This window comes from Nerophis ophidion, linkage group LG12 (genome assembly GCF_033978795.1).
Source record: "Nerophis ophidion isolate RoL-2023_Sa linkage group LG12, RoL_Noph_v1.0, whole genome shotgun sequence".
Classification (NCBI taxonomy): Eukaryota; Metazoa; Chordata; class Actinopteri; order Syngnathiformes; family Syngnathidae; genus Nerophis; species Nerophis ophidion.
Genome location: NC_084622.1, coordinates 24,377,454 through 24,391,442, shown reverse-complemented (window position 1 = coordinate 24,391,442; position 13,989 = coordinate 24,377,454). Strand labels below are relative to the sequence as shown.

Sequence of the window (13,989 nt, the reverse complement as noted above, 5' to 3'; positions counted from 1 at the left end):
TGCTTTCCAGTTTTATAGTTTTTCTTATAGCGTTGGAGTTGCATTTGCAAAGCAGTTGCACTTTAGACTTAAAACGGCAGTACTGTATATGCTATCTATGGTATGTTGTCTAACTAGGGAGTAGCTTCCTCCATGAGGCAAAATGTGTTATGTTGCGCCCTACAAAGTGTTTATACTGTGAGTATTGTGCTTATTTCCCACCAGCTGTTTGATTGTAACATTCATCTTACTTGTAGTTTTCATTACCAAATGCCAAATCACTAATGCTAATAGTAGCTCATCTCTAACAAACCCAATGCAAAGCTATAGTGCATTTTGGAAGAGTGGAGCGTTACTTGAAGTTCAGGTGTTTTCTACCAAGCGTACTTGCTTTTTTGGTATTAAAACATTTCAGCATTACTTGGGTCCCGTCTACATTAAGCCAAATAACACCTTAAACGAATAATTATTTAGCCTAAGCCCTGTTTCAGCCACACTAAACCATTGTTTAAGGTCCCTTTCCTTAGATCATTTTTTACAAGGCGTATTTCTTGAATCTCCGGCTCTGAGCTTTGTATGGACTCTTTGACCATTTATAAACTGAGTTCGGAAAGGAAGTAAAGTCAGAAAGACCGCGCCCCACACAGGAAGTGCCAGCTTCATAATAAAGCGGTTTCGTAACTCGGAGCTGACCACTAGAAATATGGAGGCGAGTCATCCAGACATGCTCGTGTTTCTCCTTCCTCTACATCAGGGGTCGGCAACCCGCGGCTCCGGAGTTGCATGCGGCTCTTTGGCAACTCTGATGCGGCTCAGCTAAACAATCGCCGACCCCCCAGATTGTTGCGGGGAGATTCCGGAATTATGTGCCTCTCCCAAATATCACCCGGAGTCAACGTTCTCCAATTTTCACTCGGACTACAATATTAAGGGCGTGCTGTGATGATATTACTCTTAACGTCCTCTTGAACGTCTTTGCACCCGCCATTCACACGGAATACTATTTGCGTCCTCTTGAACGTCATCATGCCCGCCATTCATGGAATGCTATTTGCGTGCCGACTGGACACATGCATTTTGCTGCTTCTATCGGCACATCTATGAGATTGCAAGGCATACTGGGTGACACAGAGTACACTGATGGTTGTAATATAAACAGATTTAACACTCCTACTAATATGCGCCACATTGTGAACCCACACAAAAGAAGAATGACAAACACATTTCGGGAGAAAATCCTCACAGTAACACAACATAAACGCAGCACAACAAATACCCAGAATCCTTTGCATCCATGACATTTCTTGACTATGTTATACGCCCCGGAAGCACCAAACCCCCCCCCCCCTCCCTGCGTGGTTGAGGTGGGCGGGGTTTGGTGCTCGCGGAGTGTATAACATAGTCAGGAATTGTCATGGATGCAAAGGATTCTGGGTATTTATGTTGCGTTTATGTTGTGTTACTGTGAGGATTTTCTCCCGAAATGTGTTTGTCATTCTTCTTTTGTGTGGGTTCACAATGTGGCGCATATTAGTAGGAGTGTTAAAGTTGTTAATATCACAACCGTCAGTGTACTCTGTGTCACCCGGTATGCCTTCCAGTCGTGTGCATGCATCTGCGGAAGCCTCTCACAACATGTTACTGGACTGGCAAGCAGTTTGTACATGTTGTAGAAGGTGTTTAAGGCAAAGGCTTCATAGCATGCTCTTATTATTGTCATCTGGGTGACCACTAGCAGATATTGGCGAGAATAGTTACGGCCCCCATTGTCTTCCTCATTTTGTGAAACAGGTCGAAATAGCTCTTTGAATGGTAAAGGTTGCCGACCCCTGCTCTACATGTACAGACACTTGTGGAAATCCCACATGAATACCTTAAGAGAAGGAAACGCAAAATTGCAGCTATTTGGGATACAACACTTTTCCGATGGCAGGAGAACTTTTGAATGTCCGGGTCAGCTGTGATTCTACTAACCGAAAAACTTTGCCCCTTTGTCGGAGGGGAGACAACGAGAATGCGATCTCCCAGGGATGTGATAAAAAAAAGGTAGTGTGTGCTTTGTATTACCTGGCCGACGAGGGAAGACTACGAAAAACAGCAATTGGACTGGCAAAGCAGACTGTATCAGGTATCGTCCACTATGTCGCGGACTCAACGTCTAGGTGCAGAGTATATAAAGTCACCAAAAATGAATGGACAATTAAGCTGAAGGCAAAATAATGAGGAGTTTCCTGACTAGATATCTAGAACCCTAGATTGATAATGTAAATATGTTCTTTATCACACGTCCATTAAATATTTGATTAATTTATGATGTCTCAGGTGTGATACACTACAATAGGGCCCCACAGCACACTGGATTCCAGTTCATTGAAATACCAAAACACTGGATATTGTTCAGATATGACTATGAGGTGTGCATTTTCTGCACCGGCGGACGGAGGTGGCGAGGGGGTCTTAAACGACCAGTGTGTGTGTGTGTGTGTTTACAAGGATACGGTTAGGTGGGATTTACCCTGGATAAACTTAGAAGTTTATCTCTCTCCACCCTGACTGCTGCTTGAGTGACTGTTTTCTTAAGTCAGTGTTAAGTCTGCCATATTTCAAAGGTTTTTGAAATATGGCACGGTTTGATTTTAAGTGAATCGATACCTGGTAGAACCAGCAGAGTTTAGTCAATGCATATAAAAAGGAACCGAATTCAGTACCCACAACTCGGGCCGACTTTCAAAACAATGGCCATATTCACGTTGCATAGCAAAGGCTTGAATATTTGACAAAAGATGAGTGTCATAAGAAAATCAACCATGCTTGTATTTACTCACATTTATGTACTTTCTGCTCAGCCACTTAACACCTGTTTGCAAGTGTGGTCAACACCACTTGGGGGCGGCGTGGCACGGTTGGGAAAGTGGCTGTGCCAGCAACCTGAGGGTTCCTGGTTCAATCCCCACACTGCAAAAAATGAAATCTAAGTAAGATGAAATATCTCAAATAAGGGTGATATTTGCTTATTTTTTCTCTGATAAGATATTTTTTCTCACTTAGCAGATTTTATGTTAGTCTTTTACTTGTTTTAAGTGTTTTTGGACCTAAATGATCTCAGTAAGATATTACAGCTTGTTGCTGAGATTTGATGACATATATTGAGTAAAACATGCTTGAAAATAGAACTGTTGCAAAGCTGTGTCATTAACACACAAGTATATAAGTACTTTTTTTAAATAATAATTTCTTATTTCAAGTATGAAAAAAAACAATCATGATTTTGACACAATTTCATCCATCCATTTTCTACCGCTTATTCCCTTTTGGAGTCGGGGGGGGGGGGGCGCTGGCGCCTATCTCAGCTACAATCGGGCGGAAGGCGGGGTACACTCTGGACAAGTCTCATAATTAAAACAGATGACAGCCAAATGGACTTTGTTGTCATATTTTCAATGAAACAATAGAAAGTACGAACTCATATAGTAGTACAGTTGTTATTAGTGAGAATATACGTATTTTAAGGTATGTTTGGGTTCATTGAGGTTAGCTAATTGTAATTGTTTTGGATGTCACAACGTCCAAAACAATTAAAATAGTTTTTATGGTGTGGTTTGTTTTCCCGGAATGCAAAGGAAGGTGACAGGACATGGCGTGAAGGTAAATACATAATTTAATTTATCTATTAAAAAAAAGTGCAAACTAAAGGCGCGCACAAGGCGGAGAACAGACTTGGCTAAAAAAAAAAAAAAATACCACTAAAGCAAAACTATGGATGTGAAACAAAAGACTCTCTAAACGTGATATGCCATCCATCCATCCATCTTCTTCCGCTTATCCGAGGTCGGGTCGCGGGGGCAGCAGCCTAAGCAGGGAAGCCCAGACTTCCCTCTCCCCAGCCACTTCGTCTAGCTCTTCCCGGGGGATCCCGAGGCGTTCCCAGGCCAGCCGGGAGACATAGTCTTCCCAACGTGTCCTGGGTCTTCCCCGTGGCCTCCTACCGGTTGGACGTGCCCTAAACACCTCCCTCGGGAGGCGTTCGGGTGGCATCCTGACCAGATGCCCGAACCACCTCATCTGGCTCCTCTCGATGTGGAGGAGCAGCGGATTTACTTTGAGTTCCTCCCGGATGACAGAGCTTCTCACCCTATCTCTAAGGGAGAGCCCCGCCACACGGCGGAGGAAACTCATTTCGGCCGCTTGTACCCGTGATCTTATCCTTTCGGTCATGACCCAAAGCTCATGACCATAGGTGAGGATGGGAACGTAGATCGACCGGTAAATTGAAAGCTTTGCCTTCCGGCTCAGCTCCTTCTTCACCACAACAGATCGGTACAACGTCCGCATTACTGAAGACGCCGCACCGATCCGCCTGTCGATCTCACGATCCACTCTTCCCCCACTCGTGAACAAGACTCCTAGGTACTTGAACTCCTCCACTTGGGGCAGGGTCTCCTCCCCAACCCGGAGATGGCACTCCACCCTTTTCCGGGAGAGAACCATGGACTCGGATTTGGAGGTGCTGATTCTCATTCCGGCCGCTTCACACTCGGCTGCGAACCGATCCAGTGAGAGCTGAAGATCCTGGCCAGATGAAGCCAACAGGACCACATCGTCTGCAAAAAGCAGAGACCTAATCCCGCGGCCACCAAACCGGAACCCCTCAATGCCTTGACTGCGCCTAGAAATTCTGTCCATGAAAGTTATGAACAGAATCGGTGACAAAGGGCAACTTTGGCGGAGTCCAACCCTCACTGGAAACGTGTCCGACTTACTGCCAGCAATGCGGACCAAGCTCTGACACTGATCGTACAGGGATCGAACTGCCATAATAAGACAGTCCGATACCCCATACTCTCTGAGCACTCCCCACAGGACTTCCCGAGGGACACGGTCGAATGCCTTCTCCAAGTCCACAAAGCACATGTAGACTGGTTGAGCAAACTCCCATGCACCCTCAAGAACCCTGCCGAGAGTATAGAGCTGGTCCACAGTTCCACGACCAGGACGAAAACCACACTGTTCCTCCTGAATCCGAGGTTCGACTATCCGGCGTAGTCTCCTCTCCAGTACACCTGAATAAACCTTACCGGGAAGGCTGAGGAGTGTGATCCCACGATAGTTGGAACACACCCTCCGGTCCCCCTTCTTAAAGAGAGGGACCACCACCCCGGTCTGCCAATCCAGAGGTACCGCCACCGATGTCCACGCGATGCTGCAGAGTCTTGCCAACCAAGACAGCCCCACAGCATCCAGAGCCTTAAGGAACTCCGGGCGGATCTCATCCACCCCTGGGGCCTTGCCACCGAGGAGCTTTTTAACTACCTCAGCAACCTCAGCCCCAGAAATAGGAGAGTCCACCACAGATTCCCCAGGCACTGCTTCCTCATAGGAAGACATGTTGGTGGGATTGAGGAGGTCTTCAAAGTATTCCTTCCACCTATCCACAACATCCGCAGTTGAGGTCAGCAGAACACCATCCGCACCATACACGGTGTTGACAGTGCACTGCTTCCCCTTCCTGAGGCGGCGGATGGTCGTCCAGAATCGCTTCGAAGCCATCCGGAAGTCATTTTCCATGGCTTCCCCAAACTCTTCCCATGTCCGAGTTTTTGCCTCTGTGACCGCCGAAGCTGCACACCGCTTGGCCTGTCAGTACCTGTCCACTGCCTCTGGAGTCCTATGAGCCAAAAGAACCCGGTAGGACTCCTTCTTCAGCTTGACGGCATCCCTCACCGCTGGTGTCCACCAGCGGGTTCCAGGATTACCGCCACGACAAGCACTAACTACCTTGCGGCCACAGCTCCGATCAGCCGCCTCGACAATAGAGGTGCGGAACATGGTCCACTCGGACTCAATGTCCAGCACCTCCCTCGTGACATGTTCAAAGTTACTCCGGAGGTGGGAATTGAAACTTTCTCTGACAGGAGACTCTGCCAGACGTTCCCAGCAAACCCTCACAATGCGTTTGGGCTTGCCAGGTCTGTCCGGCATCCTCCCCCACCATCGCAGCCAACTCACCACCAGGTGGTGATCGGTAGAAAGCTCCGCCCCTCTCTTTACCCGAGTGTCCAAAACATGAGGCCGCAAATCCGATGACACAACTACAAAGTCGATCATGGAACTGCGGCCTAGGGTGTCCTGGTGCCAAGTGCACACATGGACATCCTTATGTTTGAACATGGTGTTTGTTATGGACAAACTGTGACGAGCACAGAAGTCCAATAACAAAACACCACTCGGGTTCAGATCCGGGCGACCATTCTTCCCAATCACGCCTCTCCAGGTTTCACTGTCGTTACCAACATGAGCGTTGAAGTCCCCCAGCAGAACAAGGGAATCACCCGGGGGAGCACTCTCCAGTACTCCCTCGAATGTACCCAAAAAGGGTGGGTACTCTGAACTGTTGTTTGGTGCGTAAGCGCAAACAACAGTCAGGACCCGTCCCTCCACCCGAAGGCGGAGGGAGGCTACCCTTTCGTCCACTGGGTTGAACTCCAACGTGCAGGCTTTAAGCCGGGGGGCAACCAGAATTGCCACCCTAGCCCGTCGCCTCTCACTGCCGACCACGCCAGAGTGAAAGAGAGTCCATCCCCTTTCAAGAGAAGTGGTTCCAGAGCCCTTGCTGTGCGTCGAAGTGAGTCCGACTACATCCAGCCGGAATTTCTCTACTTCGCGCACTAGCTCAGGCTCCTTTCCCCCCAGTGAGGTGACGTTCCACGTCCCAAGAGCGAGCTTATGTAGCCGAGGATCGGACCGCCAAGTGCCCTGCCTTCGGCTACCGCCCAGCTCACATTGCACCCGACCTCTATGGCCCCTGCTATGGGTGGTGAGCCCATTGGAGGGGGGACCCACGTTGCCTCTTCGGGCTGTGCCCGGCCGGGCCCCATGGGTACAGGCCCGGCCACCAGGCGCTCGCCATCGTGCCCCAACTCCGGGCCTGGCTCCAGAGGGGGGCCCCGGTGACCCGCGTCTGGGCGAGGGAAATCTGGGTCCTTTGTTTTTACTTTTCATAGAGATTTTCGAGCTGCTCTTTGTCTGGTCCCTCACCTAGGACCAGTTTGCCTTGGGAGACCCTACCAGGGGGCTTAAAGCCCCCAGACAACATAGCTCCTAGGATCATTGGGACACGCAAACTCCTCTACCACGGTAAGGTGGCAGCTCAGAGAGGAGTAAACGTGATATGAATAAACAAAACTTAATCGGAAGGAAATGAGCAGAGCGATACATAACCAGAGTGAACAGAGCATGGAGCAACAACAATGACACATGGCCGACTGCCTGGCAACTACAGGCTTAAATAATAGTGACAAGATTAAGACAGGTGCGTAAGTCCTAAACAAATCAGGTGCATGAATCCAAATGAGTACAGGTGAACTAATCGATCATCATGATGACAAAACAATTGAGCGTAAACAGGAACTAAAAAGAGTCTTAAAACAACCGAACATAACTAAACAAAAAACGTGACCACAGAACATGACATTGGAAAGTCTTGACATGCCAACTTTTCTTGTTTTATTGGCAAATAATTTTGCTTAATTCAGTCAAATACACCTTATTTTTGTATTTTTTTCTTGTTTTTTGAACACTGACTTTTTGCAGTGCACCTTCTACCATCCTAGTCACGTCCGTTGTGTCCTGGAGCAAGACACTTCACCCTTGCTCCTGATGGGTCCTGTTTAGCACCTTGTATGGCAGCTCCCGCCATCAGTGTGTGAATGGGTGTGTGAATGGGTGAATGTGGAAATAGTGTCAAAGTGCTTTGAGTTCCTTAAAAAGGTAGAAAAGCGCTATACACGTACAACCCGTTTACCATTTACCATGCACTACAATGAAGAGTTAGAGAGTCAGCACCTCCAAGTCCGAGTCCATGGTTCTCACCCGGAAAAGGGTGGAGTGCCATCTCCGGGTTGGGGAAAAGAACTTGCCCCATGTGGAGGAGTTCAAGTGAGGGAACAGTGGATCGTAAGTTCAACAGGCGTCTTCAGTAATGCGGATGCTGTATCGAACCGTTGTGGTGAAAAAGGAGCTGAGCCAAAAGGCAAAGCTCTTAATTTACCGGTCGATCAACGTTACCATCCTCACCTATGGTCATGAGCTCTGGGTTATGACCGAAAGGACAAGATCACGGGTACAAGCGGCTGAAATGAGTTTCCTCCGCCGGGTGGCAGGGCTTTCCCTTAGAGATAGGGTGAGAAGCTCTGTCATCCGGGAGGAGCTCAAAGTAAAGCCGCTGCTCCACATCGAGAGGAGCCAGATGAGGTGGTTCGGGCATCTGGTCATGATGCCACCCGAACACCTCGGGCACGTCCAACCGGTAGGAGGCCATGGGGGAGACCCAGGGCATGTTGGGAAGACTAAGTCTCCCGGCTGGCCTGGGAACACCTCGGGATCCTAGAGAAGAGCTGGACGAAGTGGCTGGGGAGAGGAAAGTTTAGGCTTCCCTGCTTAGGCTGCTGCCCCCACGACCCGACCTTGGTTAAGCAGATGAACTTTGGATGGATGGATGGATGGATAGAGGGTTCAGCATAAGTCTTAATAACGACTAAATTAGCCATTTGAAGAGGGCACATTTTGAAGGTATGCCGATGCCATGCTTGATGACAGGTTTGAATTGTTTGTGTTCTAAAAGTGTTTATTGATTACAATATCCTCTGAGCCAGCCATGTGTTTTATGTTTTCAGATTGAGTCATGGGGTCACTTGTTGCTCTGCCAGCCCTGCTCCTTGTTTTGGGCTTGACTTCTCACGTGTGGACTCTCAACCCCGATGCCCCCAACGTCTGCAGCCACTGGGAAAGGTCAGCATGCCTCCTATCCCAGTAAAGATAAACACCTGACTGAATAAAAGGTCCAGGGGTTCAGCATCAGCTTGTTGAAGCAGCAGCATCCTCAGAGAAACAAGCGCTCTTCACCAAAGTCCCAGATCCATTCTGGGCCATTACGGCCGTATCGATCAGGCGCAGCCCAAGTCGCTGTGCTGTGAGGGATGGGAGGAGTTGCAGCTTCAAATGAAATGCGCAGGCAAATTGATCAGCGTACTCTCTTCCCAATCAATCACAACAGCCAGAGAGCCGGAATAATTATTAGCTGCGCCAGGCTGTGTCACTTATGAGAAATAAGATGGAATAATTTCTGTCCTCGCGAGGGGGAGGAAAGAAAACTGTGAAGATATATTTGCTGGATTATTGCCTGACCAAGGTGAGGGTACTTAGGATTGCGGTTCCACCTTGTTGGCATTGATATGAATTCCCCAAGTGGCTTTGAGGTCCCCCGATATCAGCCTGCTTCCTCTGCTGCCTACATCAATAATATAAATCACCAAAAAAAGGGCCCTTTTTATATTGCTTTCATTGCAGCTGTGCACTCACAGGACCTTTTGTTTTCTCCACAAAGATACAAGACACACTAACTACACTCAAGTCTTTTACATCTGTGTCTCTCAGCTACGCCGTCACTGTCCAGGAGTCCTACGCTCACCCGTTTGACCAGATCTACTACACCAGATGCACAGATATCCTGAACTGGTTCAAGTGCACAAGGCACAGGTAAGGCTCTTCTTGTGTGTGCTGTGTTGTGGACCATATACAAAACCTAAAACCAGTGAAGATGGCACATTGTGTAATTCGTAAATAAAAACAGGATACAATGATTTGAAAATCATTTTCAACTTATATTCAATTGAATAGATTGCAAAGAGAAGATATTTAGTGGTCGAACAGAGAAATCATTCACTTAGAATTTAATGGCAGCAACACATTGCAAAAAAGTTGGCACAGGGGCATATTTACCGTTAACAGTTTGGGAACTGAGGAAACCAATTTTTTAAGCTTTTCAGGTGGAATTATTTCCCATTCTTGCTTGATGTACAGCTTAAGTTGTTCAACAGTTTGGGGTCTCTCTTGTCCTATTTTGCGCTTTATAATGTGTCCCACATTTTCAATCGGAGACAGATACGGACTACAGGCAGGCCAGTCTAGTACCGGCACTCTTTTACTACAAAACCAAACTGTCGTAACACGTGCAGAATGTGGCTTGGCATTGTCTTGCTGAAATAAGCAGGGGCGTCCATGAAAAAGACGTTTCTTGGATGGCAACATGTGTTGTTCTCCAAAACCTGTATGTACCTTTCAGCATTAATGGTGCCTTCACAGATGGTTACGTTACCCACGCCTTTGGACACTAATATACCCCCATACCATCACAGATGATGGCTTTTGAACTTCGCAACTATAACAGTCTGGATAGTTATTTTCCTCTTTGGTCCGGTGGACACAATGTCCACAGTTTCCAGATTCTCTGAACATTTTGATGATATTACGGACCGTAGATGGTGAAATCCCTAAGTTCCTTGCAATAGCTCGTTGAGAAATGTTGTTCTTAAACTGTTCGACAATTTACTCACGCCTTTGTTCACAAAGTGGTGACCCTCGTCCCATCTTTGTTTGTGAATGACTGAGCATTTCATGGAAGCTGCTTACATACCCGATCAGGGCACCCACCTGTTCCCATTTAGCCTGTTCACCTGTGGGATGTTCCAAATAAGTGTTTGATGAGCATTCCTCAACTTTCTTAGTCTTTTTGCCACTTGTGCCAGCTTTTCTGAAACATGTTTCAGTCATCAAATTCCGAATAAGCTAATATTTGCAAAAAATAACAAAGTTTTCCAGTTCGAACATTAAGTATCTTGTCTTTACAGTCTATTCAATTGAATATAAGTTGTAAAGGATTAGCAAATCATTGTACTCTGTTATTTAATATTTACACAATGTGCCAACTTCACTGGTTTTGATAGATTGATTGATTGATGTAAAATGTAGCATTAATACACAATGAAATAACATTTTGTTATATTAATAGATAATGCATCATTATTACTTGTACACACCTATTAAGGGATGGCGTAGCGCAGTGGGGAGAGTGGCCGTGCGCAATCCGAGGGTCCCTGGTACAATCTCCACCTAGTACCAACCTCGTCAAGTCCGTTGTGTCCTGAGCAAGACACTTCACCCTTGCTCCTGATGGGTGCTGGTTAGCGCCTTGCATGGCAGCTCCCTCCATCAGTGTGTGAATGTGTGTGTGAATGGGTAAATGTGGAAGTAGTGTCAAAGCGCTTTGAGTACCTTGAAGGTAGAAAAGCGCTATACAAGTACATTCCATTTATTATACTTTGTAGCACTTTGAGATTTTAACAAATGTAAAGTGCGTTACAAATATAATTAATTATCATTTATTATTATCACACCTTTATCCAGATTCTCACCAATATCTAATCCTTGGCCAATGTACCATTCCTCTACATAATCTAATGAATATATGGTGAACTATTTTGGACTGATCCAGCTTTCTGTATCTGTCCTATTTACTGTGTTACTATGTCAACAACGCTAGAAGTAGTCTAGTGGTAGTAGTACAGGGGTGTCAAAATCTTTTGAGCTCAGAAGCCACATGGAGGAAAATCTGTGCTCACGCGGGCCGGAATATTAAAATCGTGGCATTAAAACTAAAAAATAAAGACAACTTCAGATTGTTGTTTTTTTTGTCTTACTTTGGCCAAAAATAGAACAAACACATTCTGAAAATATTACGGTAAAAATATAGAAAAAACAACCGGCAGCGGTAAAGTTTAAATCCATGAAGGAAAGAAAAAAGTTAATTAATGTTTATAACTGAATAATTTTATATATGCATAAACATTTTTTTTCTTTTGTATTCTTTTTATAAATTTAGTAATGTTTATGACAACCATTTTCCAAAACCCAATATAGAATGTGAGATATAAGCAGGATAATGCATACATTTATAATTTGCTTTCACAAAGGTTACAAAAAAGTGTGACCCCATTTCTATGGCTTGATGCGGTCCCTGGGTTCCCATTTTGAAAATTCGTAGCGCCAACACTGATGGAGTATTGGTGGGTGCAAAACAGCAGCAGGCGGCTGTGGCCTGTGGGCCGGTTCTAATACTAATCAACACCCCTGTAGTAGTAGTAGTAGTAGTAGTAGTAGTAGTAGTCTAAAATGTACATCCTAAAGTATATTATATTATATATTGGTCGTGCTTTGTGTCTTAACTTGGTTCCCACAAGTGCAATGTTGAGACAAAAACAAACATGTCTGCTTGTCTTCTTCACACTAAGCGTGTTTGAACACCGTCTCTGTGGAAAATGAAGTCCACATTTTTTTTTTCATAAAGGTATTACCAGTACAGTGCAAGCATACACAAAATAGCACCAAACAAAAAAGATGAGAAACACATGCAATTAACTGAGGTATTGAGGTGAAAATAAACAAAATGACAACATGAAGGTAGGATCAATTACAAGAAAAAGCACAAAATTGTGAGCGAAACTAAAATCAAGTAAAGGACTGATATCGTTATTTACCAGAATGACCTTTAACCACAGCTATCACCAATATATAATATATAATATATAATATTATATTTTGGTAGTACTTTTTGTCTTATGGTAAATGGGTTGTACTTGTATAGCGCTTTTCTACCTTCAAGGTACTCAAAGCGCTTTGACACTACTTCCACATTTACCCATTCACACACACATTCACACACTGATGGAGGGAGCTGCCATGCAAAGCGCTAACCAGCACCCATCAGGAGCAAGGGTGAAGTGTCTTGCTCAGGACACAATGGACGTGACGAGGTTGGTACTAGGTGGGGATTGAACCAGGGACCCTCGGGTTGCGCACGGCCACTCTCCCAACTGCGCCACCCTGTCTTAACTTTTCATTTAATTTAATGATGAAAAACACATATGAGGTGGATTTTTTCCAAAGCGCACAAGAAAAACCCCTTCCCAAGAACTCTCTAGAGCAGGGGTCTCAAACTCAATTTACCTTGAGGCCACTGGACACAGAGTGTGGGTGAGGCTGGACAGCGAGAAAAGATTTCTTTAAAAAAACTGTTGCATACTCCTCAGCGTGTCTAGTTTTATAATGACGTTTCAAATTGTATTCCTTGTGCACCGCAACATTCTCTGTGCAAATAAGACACGTCGGGGTGTTCCTGTGCTCAACAAAGAAATATTGCATCTCCCACTTTTCCTACAATTGTCTTTGTTCATCACTTACCCTTTTCTTCACTGCAGGCTTTGAAAAAGACACGTTTGGGGTTGTGGAATAAATTTGTATGTAGTCGACGCACAGAGAATAATGTTATTCCCGCAATGTGTGTCATTCCGCTTTTCCTCCCTACAGCAACACGGCAATCGGCGGATAATAGCCGGGAAAGTACCGGGATAGAGAGCGCAAAAAAGTGACGGCTCCCGGAGTGATATCCGGCGTCATATAGAAATATATGTAGTGTTAATTGTGTGAGGCAATGCAAATTAAACAATAAAAAAAAAAAAATAACGGTTTCAATTGGTCCAGGGTATCGGGGACTGTTATTACTGATGACTGGAGCCAGGCACGTAAGAAAACCCTTGTCTCCATGGTAACGTATCTGTCGCTTTCACTCATTTGCCGCTTTTCCACTAACGCAGGGGTAGGCAACCCAGAATGTTGAAAGAGCCATTTTGGACCTAAATAACACACTGCTGTCAAGCGCCATTCATATAAAACTTGCGGGCCGCACTAACATTAAAATTTCATATTAAGGTGGGGGCTGCAAATTAACGTCCCGCGGGCCGCAATTGGCCCGTGGACCGCGTGTCTGAGACCCCTGCACTAGAAAATATCTTATGGTATTTTACTATGATAGGTAACAGTAAAAACTGACCCAGGGCCTGTCTTGTGTCCAATTTCAGACAATAAACATCCTAATTCATATCATTCCTGAATACGTTTTTCACAGTGAAGGCATGATTGAAGTCGCTGAGGTCAAAGGTCATATGCACACGCTCGATGTCTTTGTCTACAACATGTTTTATGAACACTGCAAGGAAGTGATGGCTTGAGGGGGACTTTTTTTTTTTTGGCTGGCTTTTACTTTTTGTTACTCTTTTGTACTTTTACAATAAAAATCAAAGTAAAAACATCCCTCTGTTTGTTTTCTTGGCCCTAGGG

General features: G+C 45.5%; 1 protein-coding gene across 3 annotated transcripts in view; it reads left to right on the top strand.

Annotated features, from left to right (window-relative positions):
* megf11 (multiple EGF-like-domains 11) overlaps positions 1-13,989 on the top strand; it is a 510,687-nt gene that overhangs the window by 167,973 nt on the left and 328,725 nt on the right. For all 3 annotated transcript variants that reach the window (XM_061917129.1, XM_061917127.1, XM_061917128.1), the window contains exons 2-3: positions 8,652-8,766; positions 9,412-9,513. In XM_061917129.1, coding sequence (XP_061773113.1) covers positions 8,660-8,766; positions 9,412-9,513 — 209 coding nt within the window. In that variant the 5' untranslated portion in view covers positions 8,652-8,659. The remainder of the gene's footprint in view (positions 1-8,651; positions 8,767-9,411; positions 9,514-13,989) is intronic.